Source organism: Protopterus annectens, chromosome 8.part1 (genome assembly GCF_019279795.1).
Source record: "Protopterus annectens isolate FY-2018-M chromosome 8.part1, PAN1.0, whole genome shotgun sequence".
NCBI classification, from domain to species: Eukaryota; Metazoa; Chordata; order Ceratodontiformes; family Protopteridae; genus Protopterus; species Protopterus annectens.
The window spans coordinates 356,666,160-356,680,364 of record NC_056742.1 but is presented as its reverse complement, the minus strand read 5'-3'; the positions used below and the strand labels follow the sequence as shown (position 1 = coordinate 356,680,364).

Sequence of the window (14,205 nt, the reverse complement as noted above, 5' to 3'; positions counted from 1 at the left end):
ATCTCTGATCCTGTCAGAGATATCTTAATAGCTTCCTTAAAGTCGTCCACCAGAACGGTTTATGCTAGCAAGTGGCGACGTTTTTCCCTATGGGCAAACTCCAGGCGCATTGATCCCTTTACTGCGCCGGTGCATTCAATTTTAGACTTTCTGGCTGAAGTTTTTCAGTAAGGATCTTCTTCATCGACAGTTAAAGTTCAACTGGCAGCAATTTCTAAATATCATGTTGGCTTGCAAGATCATAACATAATGTCGCACAGACTATGCAAAGCTTTTCTGAGAGGTGTTTTTCTCCTAAAGCCTCCAGTAAAACATCCTCCTCCACAATGGGATCTGAATTTGATGTTGGTTACCCCCCTTTGAACCGTCTGCTTCATGCTCCTTAAAGTTGCTGACCTGGAAAACAATATTCTTGGTGGCTGTCACTTCAGCAAGGAGGTTATCTGAACTGCAAGCCCTCTGTATCCGTTCCCCATACTTAGTTTTTCACAAGGACAGGGTATCCTTGAGAACTAATCCATCTTTTCTGCCCAAAGTTGTTTCTCAGACTAATATTAATCAATCCATCGATCTACCAGTTTTTTTCCCTAATTATTCTGACAGAGCTGAACAAAAACTTCATTTTTTGGATGTCCATCGTCAACTCAGATATTATTTGCATAGAACTAAACAATTCAGGAAATCTGATCAATTATTTGTTTCCTATGCAGAAAACAGGAAAGGTCTCCCAGTGTCGAAAGTGACCTTATCCAGATGGTTGTCTTCTACCATTTCTTATGTGTATTCGCTCAGAGGCAAGCAACTACCCTCAAAACCGAGAGCGCATTCAACCAGGAGCCTGTCCACATCTACAGCTTTTCAGGATAGGCTACCCATTGATACCATTTGTGCAGCAGCTACTTGGGCCACTCCTCATACCTTTGTCTCTCATTATAAATTAGATTTGGCCTCCAGGGACAGAGCCAGCTTTGGTTCCACAGTTCTCAAGAGTCTGTTCCATTGAGCCACCCAGGATACAGGTGCTAGGGACGCGGTCCCATCCAGCAAGAATGAAGGCGAGATTGACAATTTAACATTTAGAAGTTATGTACCTACCATAACGTTCCATGTTAGTTGTCTTCTCTCGCCTTCTTTCTTGCGTCCCTCCCTCCTTCCCCCTGGTCTGGACAGATCTTGAAGGGCTTCTTTTTCTCAGTTTTCACTCTCCTGAGTTTTCAGTAGAAAGAGTCTATCTTAAGAACTTTTTGCCTAGTTGTTCTAGGCTAGTCTTTGCTCTTCCTTTGGGAATAGTATTATTTAGCAGGGTCTTTTAGCTACCAAACGAGATCTGAGGTAGTCTCGCCTTGCATCATGGGATATAGGGTTGCCTCGAGCTGGTAAAAGGAGTTCTCAAGCTTAGCAAGTGCCGAGTCGGAGCCGAGGATCGGCTCCGAACCCCATCCAGCAAGAAAGAAGGCGAGAGAAGACAACTAACATGGAACGTTATGGTAGGTACATAACTTCTAATTATAGAAGATAATATAGGAATATTTTGTTAAATATAACAAAGTTCATTGAACTCATAAATGCTAGAATTGTTCCAAATGCCCATTTATAGTAAACATTGTGATAAAAATGCCCATTTATGGTAAACATTGTGATAAAAGTGGGTGGAAAAAGTAGATATTGCCTGTAGATGTAGTTGTAATTCTGAGAGGGCAATTTATGCCATTAAATGTACTTGTCGTTAAGTTTATATAGGTGAGAATAAAAGAAAAATTAAGGTTAGAATACAGGAGCATATAGAATAAATTAGAAATAGCTCAACATATGTGGGAAAACATGGTAATTTGGATCAACTGAAAGGGAGGAAAGAAAAAGAAATAAAATGACATTTCTTTTGCAAGATACAATGTTTATTTTAAACTTTGATGCATTGAAACCTGAAGGATTAAATCATTTTAAATCATTTTTTATTGATAGGACAATTTTAGGTAACTTGTTTTGTGTTGCATATTTATAGATATGAACCTGTTATTTGTTTTATATTCTTTGAAGGTGTTATATTACACTTAGTGCTTCGGCTGTGCTGTTATGGGCTCCTCTACTAGTGATAGAAGTAAATCCCTCGAGTGTAAGTTGCTTAAAGGTGAAGAAAAAAAAATTAAGGAACATAATGTTGCTCACTGTTTTCCATAGGAAATAATTGCCAGAGGGATTTCTAAGTGTATGCTGTCATGCTTTCACCGATTCCCTTCTGAGAGATTTATTTCTCCTTCAAGTTGATCCAACCCTACAGTTGGTATATATGTTTGGGTTGGGGAGTGGGGAGACTTTTCCCCCACATCAGTGGTACAGGAAGGACTTGCTACCCTGGCAAAAATTTGTAAAATATTTTCACCCTTTTTTGTTTCAGGCATTAACATTATGGCAGTTCATAGTAGAACCATTAAGAGAGTTCATGCAATATTTTAATTTGACGTATTATCATCTTTTTCTATCCATACAGTCATTATATCTATGAGTTATAATCTCTTAGATTGACACAACCCTACTTCATTTTCTTTAAGAATAGGATTACTTTGAGAAGTATTCATTCTTTTTTGTCTAAATTGGTTTTGGTGTTTACCTTATGGTAATCTATTAATCTCCCTGTATTCTTTCCAGATCCCAAAAACAAAGGATTAGGAATTCTTACATACACCGGCTATCCACAGGTGGCTCAGATACTACTCAGACAGAATTAAATCCTTCAGGAAGGCCAATTAATTATTTGTTTCTTGTGAAGGCAAGGAAAAAGGGCAACCAGTGTCAAAGCAGACAGTTTCCAAATGGTTGTTTCATTCTGTTTCTTTCTGCTATTCTTACAATAACAAGTCAATCCCAGGCAAAGTAAGGGCTCACTGTACCAAAGTTTTGGCTTAATCTGTGGCTTTTTGGAAAGAGGTGGAATCGAGAAATGTTCTAGAGGCTGTCACTTTGTCCTCTGTACATACTTTTACAAAGCATTACCAATTGAATCAGCAGGTGCACTAGTCCAATGGGGCCTCTTTAGTCACAGCATGTTGCAGTATTTCATGTAAAAATTAAAAAATATTCAGTTGACGCTGACAGGAGTGTGATAAAGTAAGTATATTGTTACTGCAAAGACTAAGACTGAGGTAGAAGAATAAGATGGTAAACAGTAGTTAGAGAGATGTAAGAATTGTAGCTAGTTGCTGTATTGCACAGGAGTTGGAACTAAACAAGAAGCCATAAAGCTATGAGTAATGTATCTAAACAGAGGCAGGAGTAATCATGCACTGAATGCATAATAGTAATGTGCCATTTTATTTATATATTTGTAGCCGACGTTTCTTGTATATAGTGAATTTGGATTCCCCTTCAGATGGGCACAAGAAGATATCCCGCCAGAGCAAATGGGACATTGGAACTGTACAGTGGAATCCTCATGAGACGTACTCACATTTCTTTGCAGCTTCTGTAAGTAGTTGTTATCGCTGAAGTCCCTCTTGTTGCTGTTTCATAAATATTTTATTTTTCATTTTCTGCTGGTCATGTTTGTAAATGAAGATCTTTTTGCCATTACAGTTGATTCCTCAGTTGCTGCTGATGGCATTGTTTTATTTGTACTGGTGAATCCAGATTGTGTATTTGAGAGATGAGCTTCATTGGTAGTGTTATTTGTGGGGCATATTATGAAAGTAGTGCTTTGGTCTTGCTTCACAGGGAAGACATGAATTGTCTGGTATATATATATATATATATATATATATATATATATATATGTGTGTGTATATATGTATATATATGTGTGTGTGTGTGTATATGTATGTATATATATATATATATATATATATATATATATATATATGTACATGTATATGTGTGTGTGTATAAATATATATATATATATATATATATATATATATGTATATATATCAGTTTCATAGTAAAATAGAGCAATTAGATCAGTCAATAGTTCAAAGGCAGTCGTCACCTATTTTGACAAATTTACATAAGCAGCATTACAGTAGTGAAATACTAAGTTTTAAACTTTAAATGTTTGTTTATACTACTTTACATTTTCAAATGACTTGAATGTAGTATTAAAGATGTCTGTGACATTTAGAGACAAAATGCTTGTCAAATATCAACACATTTACCAAAGTGCAGGAGGGGACTGTCAATTCATTTTCAACTACAAAAACATACTTTGAGCAAAAGACTGCAATTTAGTTACCTTTTTGGTTGTAGCTGTGTAACTAGGGTTTGCCACCTTTCGTCGTGGCTAAAACTGAAGTAAAGCCACACCCCTCATGTCACCAGTAACCCCACCCACCCCACCCCCTCTCCCGCCCACATACCACCCATTTTGTGATGTCACAATGTTCCTGCTGCCTGCTTTAGGCTGATTTACTATGCTTTTCTGTATATATATATATATATATATATATATATATATATATATATATATATATAAAAAGCTTAGTAAATCAGCTGATTTACAAACTCCGATAGTCTTTTTTTCTTTTTGAAATAGAATACCGGAGTTTGTACAGTGTTTTCTAGACTACCGGAGAATCAGTTTGATTTCCAGATAGTCTGGGGAAAAAAAACGGAGGGGTGGCAACCCTGTGTGTAATTCTTTAGTATACTGTAAATCAAGACCTGAGAAGCACACAAACAAGGGGCATTCAAGAAATAAAAGTGTGTAAGATAGTCACTGACATTGATCCCATTACATGTTAATGGCATGGGAGTAAACCACTACTTCCTTATGTCTAGCAAGACTCATGTAAAGCAGAGTTGAAATGGATTATGGGAAAGAGAAAGGCTTAAAGAAAAATAAGATCATGTTGATATAGCAAGCCGCATTAGTAGCTATTTTGCAGAAAATGTATTAAAATTCTGTAAGATAGTGAGAGTGATTTTTTTGAGGTGTTAAAATATCTCAGAAAACAGAGTCTCAAAAATATATATTTTTTTCAGTTCTAGGGAGGAATTGAATTGAAGAGGGCTACATTTTCAGCTGTGTTGGTCAACAGCTGTGACTGTTAAGAAAAGACGCAAGTGGAACTAGTCTTTTATGGTTAATGAAACATTAAACATCTGACGTGTTATAACTGCAGTTGGAAATGCAAAGTACTAATAATTGGTTGTCAGGAATACCACCCTAGAGACAGGCAGTGTTGTCTGCACAGATAACACTGCTGTTTTATATGGACCTATAGCTTTGTTGCACTTGTATGTCATGTTATACACCATTTTCCAGATGATTACTTGGAATGTAGATCTCATGGAGGTTAAAACACCTGTACCTGTCTATTAAGCCTCCTGATGTGATATGATGTTAGATTGATGAATTTACTGTCAGAACTGAAGCAATTTGATTTCAGAAATGAAGGAATATATTTGCTTCCAGGAAACTTTAAAATTCTATTGGAAATATGAATCCGTTGCAGCCATCAGAACTTCTTCTAATGCAAGGAAGTTTGGCAGAAAACTGTAAGTTTTGTCTCCAGAAATTCATTTCATTCCTTACTTACAAGTAGATTAGCTAAAAGGTCTGAAGAGGTGCAGTGAACTGCATCCCCTGCATTTAGTTGGGGTGGTTTTAACTTTCTTTACTTTTCTTGAAGAGCAAGAAAAAAATGGGAACAGTTTGATAATAGACCACTAGATAATTATTGTTAGTTTGGAAATAATTTGGCATTTATTTGTCATTTGCTCTTTATAAGAGCACACGTTCCTGTAGGAAATATGATGTTTAGTTTAGTGAGCTGAGCCAAAAACTGTGAATATGGCGAGTAGTGTAATTCTGTGAGGGACATAGTAATTATTGGTATTGGAAGTTATGAAGTGGAAAAAGGCTACTAAGAGAAATAGCCCTGACCATATCAAACAATTTTGATCTATGCAGAGCCAATGCAATTACTACTTTACTGATTACATACATTTTTCAGTTTTGTTTAACTGTGAAATGAATTCAAAACAAAAATTAGTTGTAAAGGCAGAATGTATTGTCAAAGTAACAGGTATGAAAGAGAGAGCCTTATGACTATCTAAGATGGCAGACAGACTAGTGACATTTTAATTAAAGCTACGAGTAGATGTGGCTGTAAATCCAACAGGAAGTTTTGTCCTGCATTTGTCAGTCCTGTTGGGGTGTTAGCTTTTTCTCCTACTCATTTGGGGGAAAGGTTTTCTTTCAGGATGTTTTTGGTACCAAGGTAAGAAATTTATTATAGACCAGTTCTGGATCTTTCCTTTTCTGAATCTGTTTGCAATAGTACCCAAGTACAAAATGCTGTCACTTCAAAACTTGTTGCTCCTTATTCCCCATTTGATTTTTCTAGTGACATTAGATTTAAAAAATTGCATGTCATAACATTCCTATAGAGTTGATGTTTCTTAAAATGTTCTGTGTCTGAATGACATTTTCAGTTCACTGTTAGAGCAATTAGTATCTGAATCACAAACTGTTGTGGTAGGTCAGTTTTATTTCATTTTCCGCAAAGATAAGGTTTCCTTAGGAAGTAATCCTTCATTTGGCTAAAATGATGTCCATGTTTATCTTAAGCCAAACTATTCATCTCTCTCTCTCCCTCTTCTTTTAAGAACCTACAAATGCGGAAGAAAGGCTGCTCCATACCTTAGATGTTCACAGGGAACTATCTTATTTATTATATTACTGTTATGTTATTTACCCTTAACATCCAACAAACTAACCTTATACCCAAGCTAGAGTAGAACATTTACTGTATAATGTTAAGTTAGTGCTCAAGCCTAAATTAATGTACTTTTATTATTTTTCTTTGAACTTGTACTTAATCCAGTAGCCGAAGCACTGCTATGTTCTCATATTCTTCCTTGATAGACCTTGCATCCTTGGTCCTAAACTAGCTCTACCCTCTTATTTATTTTTTTATTTTTGTTTACTGGGATAGTCCAACTGGGGTGGTAGGCCATTTTCAGCATAGGCCCGGCGAGAAAAACTCTAGAACAGTTATAATTAGTTGTTACAAAAATTATACAGTGAACAGTATTTCGAGTTTATACAATATATAGAATATTTACAGAACAAGAATTTTACAGAGAACAATATTTGGAAGCTTTTACAAAAAACACAGAACTATATTTAGCAGGTTTTGCAAGAATACAGAACTAGAAAGAAGTTAGTGAGTATTTTCCATAGGAAATAAGAAAAGATGTAATAATGCACACTTTGTGTACAGAGGATTGATTGACTTTTGTGTCAGCCTTATAGCACTTGGTAAACTTGGGTAATGTAAGAATTTCCTGATTCTCAAAGATAACGATCTTTTACTTAACTCATCACTTTTTGTGAGAGATAGAAGTACATAGCCAAATTCAAGGCCATACTCTCACAAACCCATCCTATGAGCAACACTCACCTACACTACACTGTGCCCAATACCCATACTACATTAACATATGTTTTCCCATAAAAAATCCTTGCCCAAGCCACAGTGGACCAGCACGTGCAAGGCCTAGTGTAAACTAAGAAGCACAGCACCGATTAGGGGAAGCAAAGCTAGAGTAATCAGGAAGCAGCACACTGTAGATCTGTTACACCAAAGCAGTCTTCAGACATAAATGTACTAGTATTTGGTGACGGCATAGGCACACAGATTCTATCTTCACGTGGCTGGACAAAAACAGGGTGACAATGAGCTATCCCTCGGGGGGGGGGCAAAATTATTGGCTTTACAAGGGCCCTGCGGACCTTTAAGCCAGACAAATATGAATATGGAGTAGGCCTAGGCCGTAAACCCCCAGGGATGTGGAGAGAGGCATGACAGAGCTCTCCATGTATGTCACAAATGCAGTAAAGACTATAGTATGGAGTGAAGTCATTTCATCACCAAAATGATACCAAAGTATAAAGAAAAGATGATTGTCTTTAACAACTGGCTAAACACCAGATGTCACTCCAGGCCAGGGGATGCAGCGTGTGTCAACATGGGGTGAGATTCTTAACCATACTTGCTTTGCACCTCTCATGCCAAAGCTTCTGCATGTACTGACGACGTTTTTTTTTGCCCCCATTGAGCCTTAACTGATGATCGTTGCAACTTAATGTGCAAAACAAATCAATCACTGAACCATATCACAGTGGCTATACTTAATGCTAGAAGTCTAAACAGCAAAGTATTAGACCTTGAAGCCCTCCTGCATTTGGAGCACATCCCTGTATGCATTGTTACAGAAACCTGTTTTAGGTGCCCGGAGAGTACACACTCAGTACCTGAATTTTATGCTTACCACCTTGTTTAGACCTCATAGAAACTGTTGTGGTATATCCATATTCATTAGATACCACATCACTTTAGGATAGATACCTAAAGACCTACAAGCTGTGTTCAGGTTGCTCTAAATAAGATCAACTGTCAAATAATAACATGCTTCAGCATCCCCACTGCATTCTCAGAAAACCACATAATATTCCTACGTCTTCTTAAATTGTAAAATTGTTTTCCTAAATATTCTTGATTAATTCTTCATAAGTAGGAATGCTGTTATCCTATTTAATGATTAATTGGAGTACTAATTCTCCTAATGTAGGATATACACAAACATTCTTAGATTTTATAAGCAAGAGCTCTTTGGAACAGATTGTTAGTGAACCCACTAGCAAACAGATTATATGTAAGGTCATAGCAAGCTTAACACCTGTATGTACTCTCCTCAAGGTATTCCCCTCAGTGGTCAAAGCAGACCAAAAGTAGTAAACTGTAGGAAGGAAATATCACAGAATTCAAGAATGATAAATTTACAGATGTCCTGCAGTTCTGTGATGAAATCTCCAAGTTTGGCTGTAATGATATTACCCATAAAGTTGATATTGCAAAGAGTTATGCAGATACGTTCTAGTCTCAGCTAGATAAATATGTTAACTTGACAGTCCCAGCTAAATAAAAAAAAATGGGCAGGTATAAGTATAAAATCAAACAAGCATGGTGGTCCTCAAACATTAATAACCTCTGGAATAAACGGAGGACACTCCTAAGCTGTATAGCAGAACAAAAAATAAATAAGGAAAACATCAAACAGCTAGCTAAGAAACTAAAAAAAAGATAACAGAAAAATGAAAGCAGGCTATAAATTCAGGATAGGTATATAAACTAAAAACAAGTGCAAATCATTCTTTAGTTATGTCAGAAAAATAAGAAATAACACTGACATTGCTCACAGCATATTAATAAGTGTACTTCATATTCAGATACGGTGGATGCTGCCAACGTACTGGCAAGCAAATTTGGTGCCAAATTCAACCCAGTGGCATTTTTTTCCAAGACCACTTATTCGTGATAGATTCAATTCACTAGCCATCACAAAGGAAGATATACCGAAGGTACTCTCTTAAACAAAGAGTACTTCTTTCAAGGGGCCTTCCAACATACCCAGTTGCCTAATTAATAGCAATAAAACACTGGCAGATCTACTCGTCAACCTCTTCAATCCAAGCATAGCAACTGGCTTTGTCTCACTGGAGTGACACATGTTATGATGCCACTTCATGAGGGTTGCCCCGTCACTGACTCTGGACATTACAGACCTATCAGCCTAACTAGTCATGTATGTAAAGCCACAGAAAGCATCATAACTGACCTAATTAATTATTGTATTAAAAATCTTATCAGAATCTGCGCCCAGCAGTTTAGCTTTGTCAGCAGCAGATCCTGTCTAATGAATCTTGTGAACTTCTTTGAGAGTGTTAATCAGGCTGTAGACTGTGTGGCTAGCTGTCCATGCAGCATCCCTTTCCCTCGCCAGGACATTTCATGCCATACCACATGCAATATAATATAAAAGCTGAAGGTGCTCCAAATTTATCCTTGTATGGCTTAGTGGTTAAGGTCTTCGCCACCCATGCACAAGGTGCAATATTCGATCCTGACCTCCGGCCAATGCCTGCTTGGTGTTTGCATGTTCTCCCTGTGTCTCCGTGGGGTTTCTCCCATGTCCGAAAAACATGCTGAGTGTTTCCATTTCAAACTCACCAATGAATGGAGCTGTGGGCAGCAGCACAGATTCTACATGGTGCCCTATAGGGGGAAGAGGTGTACAGACCAACCACTTTGGGCATCTACTGTGGTGTGCAGTATCCCCAAGATAGGAGAATACGGATCACAGACAGCGTGGCAGGGCTAGCCACTCGACAGTGTAAAATATGGCTGTAGGTGATTTGGTCATGTTGACTAATGTTGCCAAAAATGGGCATGGGTAGTTACCGGTGATAAGTGGGTTGAGGACCCGGCCTACTCTGACCCACGCCAGGGACCCTTGTTAACTGTGGGAGGGGTATATGCGCCACTATTGGCCAGTGTGTGCCTGCCGTAAAGCCAAGCAGCCCTGGGTCAATAAGCTACTGGCTGGCCAGTGTCTAGTTGCCCAGCCTGGGTTACCTGGGGATAGCTCTGTTGAGTGAAAGCTGGATGTAAATCCAACCAGCCTGCCAAACATGAACTGAGAATTGCTACGCTTAATGTAGGTTCACTGACAGGATGCAGCTTGGAAGTGGATGACATGATGATGCAGAGGAGGCTGGACATCCTATGTTTCCAAGAGATGAGATGAAGGGCATTGCAGCAAAGCCACTTGGCTTGAGATCCAGAGTTTACTACTCGGGTGGAGGGCAGGCTAGAAATGGTGTAGGAATTGTGGTGAGAGAGAGGCTTCAGAAGGCAGTAAGGGATATCATTAGAATTAATGACTGACTCATGGCAGTCAGACTCAAGTGTAATGATTCTCATCCTGTGCCCCACATCAGGGTTGTGGTAGTGATGAAAAGAGTGCATTCAGACAGCAGTTGCAGGACCTACTGGATAAAGCAGGACAACATGAATTGGTGTTAATGGGTGACTTGAATACACATATCGGGACAGGCAGAACAGGATATGAAGACTTCTTGGGCCCACATGGGTGGGGCAACAGGAATAAAGGAGGAGAAGCCGCTGTACACTTCTGTCTGGCAAATGGATTGATAGTAGCCAATACATGGTTCAGAAAGAGAGATGTTCACAAGATCACATACAGCATCCCTTTCCCTCGCCAGGACATACAAGAGTAGTCAACATGCAATTCGGTTAGACTTCCTCCTGATAAGGAAAAGGCACTGTGGTAGAATCCATGCTTGCAAAGTCATCCTCAGTGAAACAGTTGGTCCACAGCATAAACCATTATTTGCCACAATCAGCTGCAAGCAGTGGTCAGAGGAGGCTCTAATGTCAAAAGAGACCAGGCTGAAGACCTGTAAGTTGACTGGAGAGAAAGCACAACAGTTCAAGGAATTACTCAGGGCTCTAGCACCCCAAGAGGAGGAGGAAATAGGTGGAGTTGAAGAAGAATGGCAGTACCTAAAAACAGCATGTCTTAGGACTACAGAAAAGATATGTGGCTGAGCCAGGTGTGGAAATAAGGTGCATAAGGAAACCTGATGGTGGAATGCACAAGTCCAGGAAGTCATCAAAAGAAAGACTGAGTGCAGGAAGAAGTAGGAGATATAAAAGGCTGACCAGGCTAGGAAGGGCTACTGGTTGACTAAGAAAGAAGTTGCAATAGCAAAGAATAGGACATCGGAGGCACTATTCCAACTTCTGGAAAGTGACTCAGTAAGGAGCACAAAGAAACTATATCAGGTTGCACGGCAAAGACAGAAAGATAAAGAAGATAGTCAGACACCCTTCATAAGGGATGCCAGCAGCAACCTGCTCACCAGTCCAGAGGACATGGCAGATGGAAGAAGTATTTCCAGCAGCTTCTGAATGAAGAAAACCCCTCAAAAGCTGTACTGCCCCAGTAACAGCCTACGATGAGAGAAAAAGAGGGGCCCACCCTAGAAGAAGTAAGAACAGCACGAAGGAAGATGAAGTCAAGGAAAGCAGCAGGCTCAGATGAAGTCACCGCAGATATGATAAAGATACTGGGTGAGATAGGGGAGGAATGCCTCCTGAGGGTACTAATAGCAGTGTGGAGAGAAAGGCGTATCCCAGATGACTGGAGAATAAGCATACCCATGCCAGTGTACAAGAACAAAGGGGACATCCACAACTATGGGCAGTACAGAGGCATCAAACTCCTATCACATTGCATGAAAGTTCTGGAGAGGGTGATTGATAAATGGATAATAAGAGTAGTAGAATGTAAGATGGGAAATGAGCAGTTTGGATTCGGATCAGGATGCAGCACAACTGACCCAATGTTTGCATTGAGACAGATACTGGAGTGGAAGCTAGAGATGATAAGAGAGTCCAACTGGGCATTCCTAGACTTGGAGAAAGCATATGAAAAGGTCACAAGAAAGCTGATCTGCGCAGTACTGCAGTGGTTTGAAGTCCCAGAAACATTGGTAGAATTAGTGCAGGCTATGCACAAGGACCCAATGACTTCAGTGTTCAGCCTCACAGAGGCTTTTCCAGTGAGAGTGGGTGTACATCAGGGTTCAGCTCTGAGCCCACTGCTGTTCATATTGGTAATGGACTACATTAGCAAACCGGTTGGAGGGGATGGATCAACAAAGCTGCTGTATGCAGATGATGTGGCAGTACAGGCACTCTGAGCTAGAATTTCAGCAAAGGATAGGAGAATGGAATGCAAATCTGAAGGCACAAGGAATGAAACTAAGCACTGTTAAGTCTGTGATAATGGCAGCAAATTGGGGAAATCGAAAGAAGCTGTAGCTGGGTAACTACAGCAGAGCTAGTAAGAGAGATGGCTAGAAAGGTGCTTGGTGTGACATCTGGAAAGAGGAAGGAGGACAAGGAGACCTGGTGGTGGAATGAAGAAGTACAGGAGAGTATACAGAGAAAGAGAATGGCGAAGAAGTGGGATTGTCAAAGTGATGAAGAAAGTAGACAAGAGTATAAGGAGATGAGGTGCATGGCAGAGAGGTGATGAAGGCTAAGGATAAGGTGTATGAAGAGTTGTATAAAAGGTTGGACACTAAGGAGGGAGAAAAGAACCTGTACCGACTGGCTAGACAGAGGGACCGAGCTAGTAAAGATGTGCAGCAGGTAAGGGTGATAAAGGATAATGAGGGAAACGTACTCACAAGCAAGGAGAGTGTGTTGAGCAGATAGAAAGAGTACTTTGAGAGGTTGATGTATGAAGAGAATGAGAGGGAGAGAAGGTAGGATGATGTACGGATAGTGAATCATGAAGTGCAGTGAATTAGCAAGGAGGAAGTAAGGATAGCTATGAAGAGGATGAAGAACGGAAAGCTGTTGGTCCAGATGACATACCTGTGGAAGAATGGAGGTGTTTAGCAATGGAGTTTTTAACTAGATTGTTTAATGGAATCTTAGAAAGTGAGAGGATGCCTGAGGAATGGAGAAAAAGTGTTTTGGTACCGATTTTTAAGAATAAGGGTGATGTGCAGATCTGTAGTAACTACAGAGGGATTAAAGTCACAGTCACAGCATGAAATTATGGGAAAGAGTAGTGGAAGCTAGGTTAAGAAGGGAGGTGGTGATTAGTGATCAGCAGTATGGTTTCATGCCAGGAAAGAGCACTACAGATGCAATGTTTTCTCTGAGAGTGTTGATGGAGAAGTACAGAAAAGTTCAGAAGGAGTTGCACTGTGTCTTTGTGGATTTAGAGAAAGCGTATGACAGGGTGCCTAGAGAGGAGTTGTGGTATTGTATGAGGAAGTCAGGAGTGTCAGAGAAGTATGTAATAGTGGTACAGGATATGTATGAGGGTAGTGTGACAGCGGTGAGGCCTGTGGTGGGAGTGACGGATGCGTTTAAGGTGGAGGTGGGATTACATCAAGGATCAGCTCTGAGCCCTTTCTTATTTGCAGTGGTGATGGACAGGTTGACAGACGAGATCAGACAGGAGTCCCCGTGGACTATGATGTTTGCAGATGACATTGTGATCTGTAGTGAGAGTAGGGAACAGGTGGAGGAGACCCTGGAGAGGTGGAGATTTCCTCTAGAGAGAGAAAAGGAATGAAGGTTAGCAGGACTAAGACAGAATATCTGTATGTGAATGAGAGAGAGGAATGGTGAGGATGCAGGGAGTAGAGGTGGCGAAGGTGGATGAGTTTAAGTACTTGGGATCAACAGTTCAGAGTAATGGTGAGTGCGGAAGAGAGGTGAAGAAGAGAATACAGGTAGGATGGAGTGGGTGGAGAAGAGTGTCATGAGTGATTTGTGACAGACTAGTACCAGTAAGAGTGAAAGGGAAGGCCTACAAGAG

At 39.8% G+C, this 14,205-nt stretch overlaps 1 protein-coding gene across 1 annotated transcript in view; it reads left to right on the top strand.

The window, feature by feature from the left end:
- Positions 1-3,285: 3,285 nt before the first annotated feature.
- WDR59 (WD repeat domain 59) overlaps positions 3,286-14,205 on the top strand; it is a 1,485,413-nt gene continuing 1,474,493 nt past the window's right edge. The window contains exon 1 of the mRNA XM_044081604.1: positions 3,286-3,462. Coding sequence (XP_043937539.1) covers positions 3,286-3,462 — 177 coding nt within the window. The remainder of the gene's footprint in view (positions 3,463-14,205) is intronic.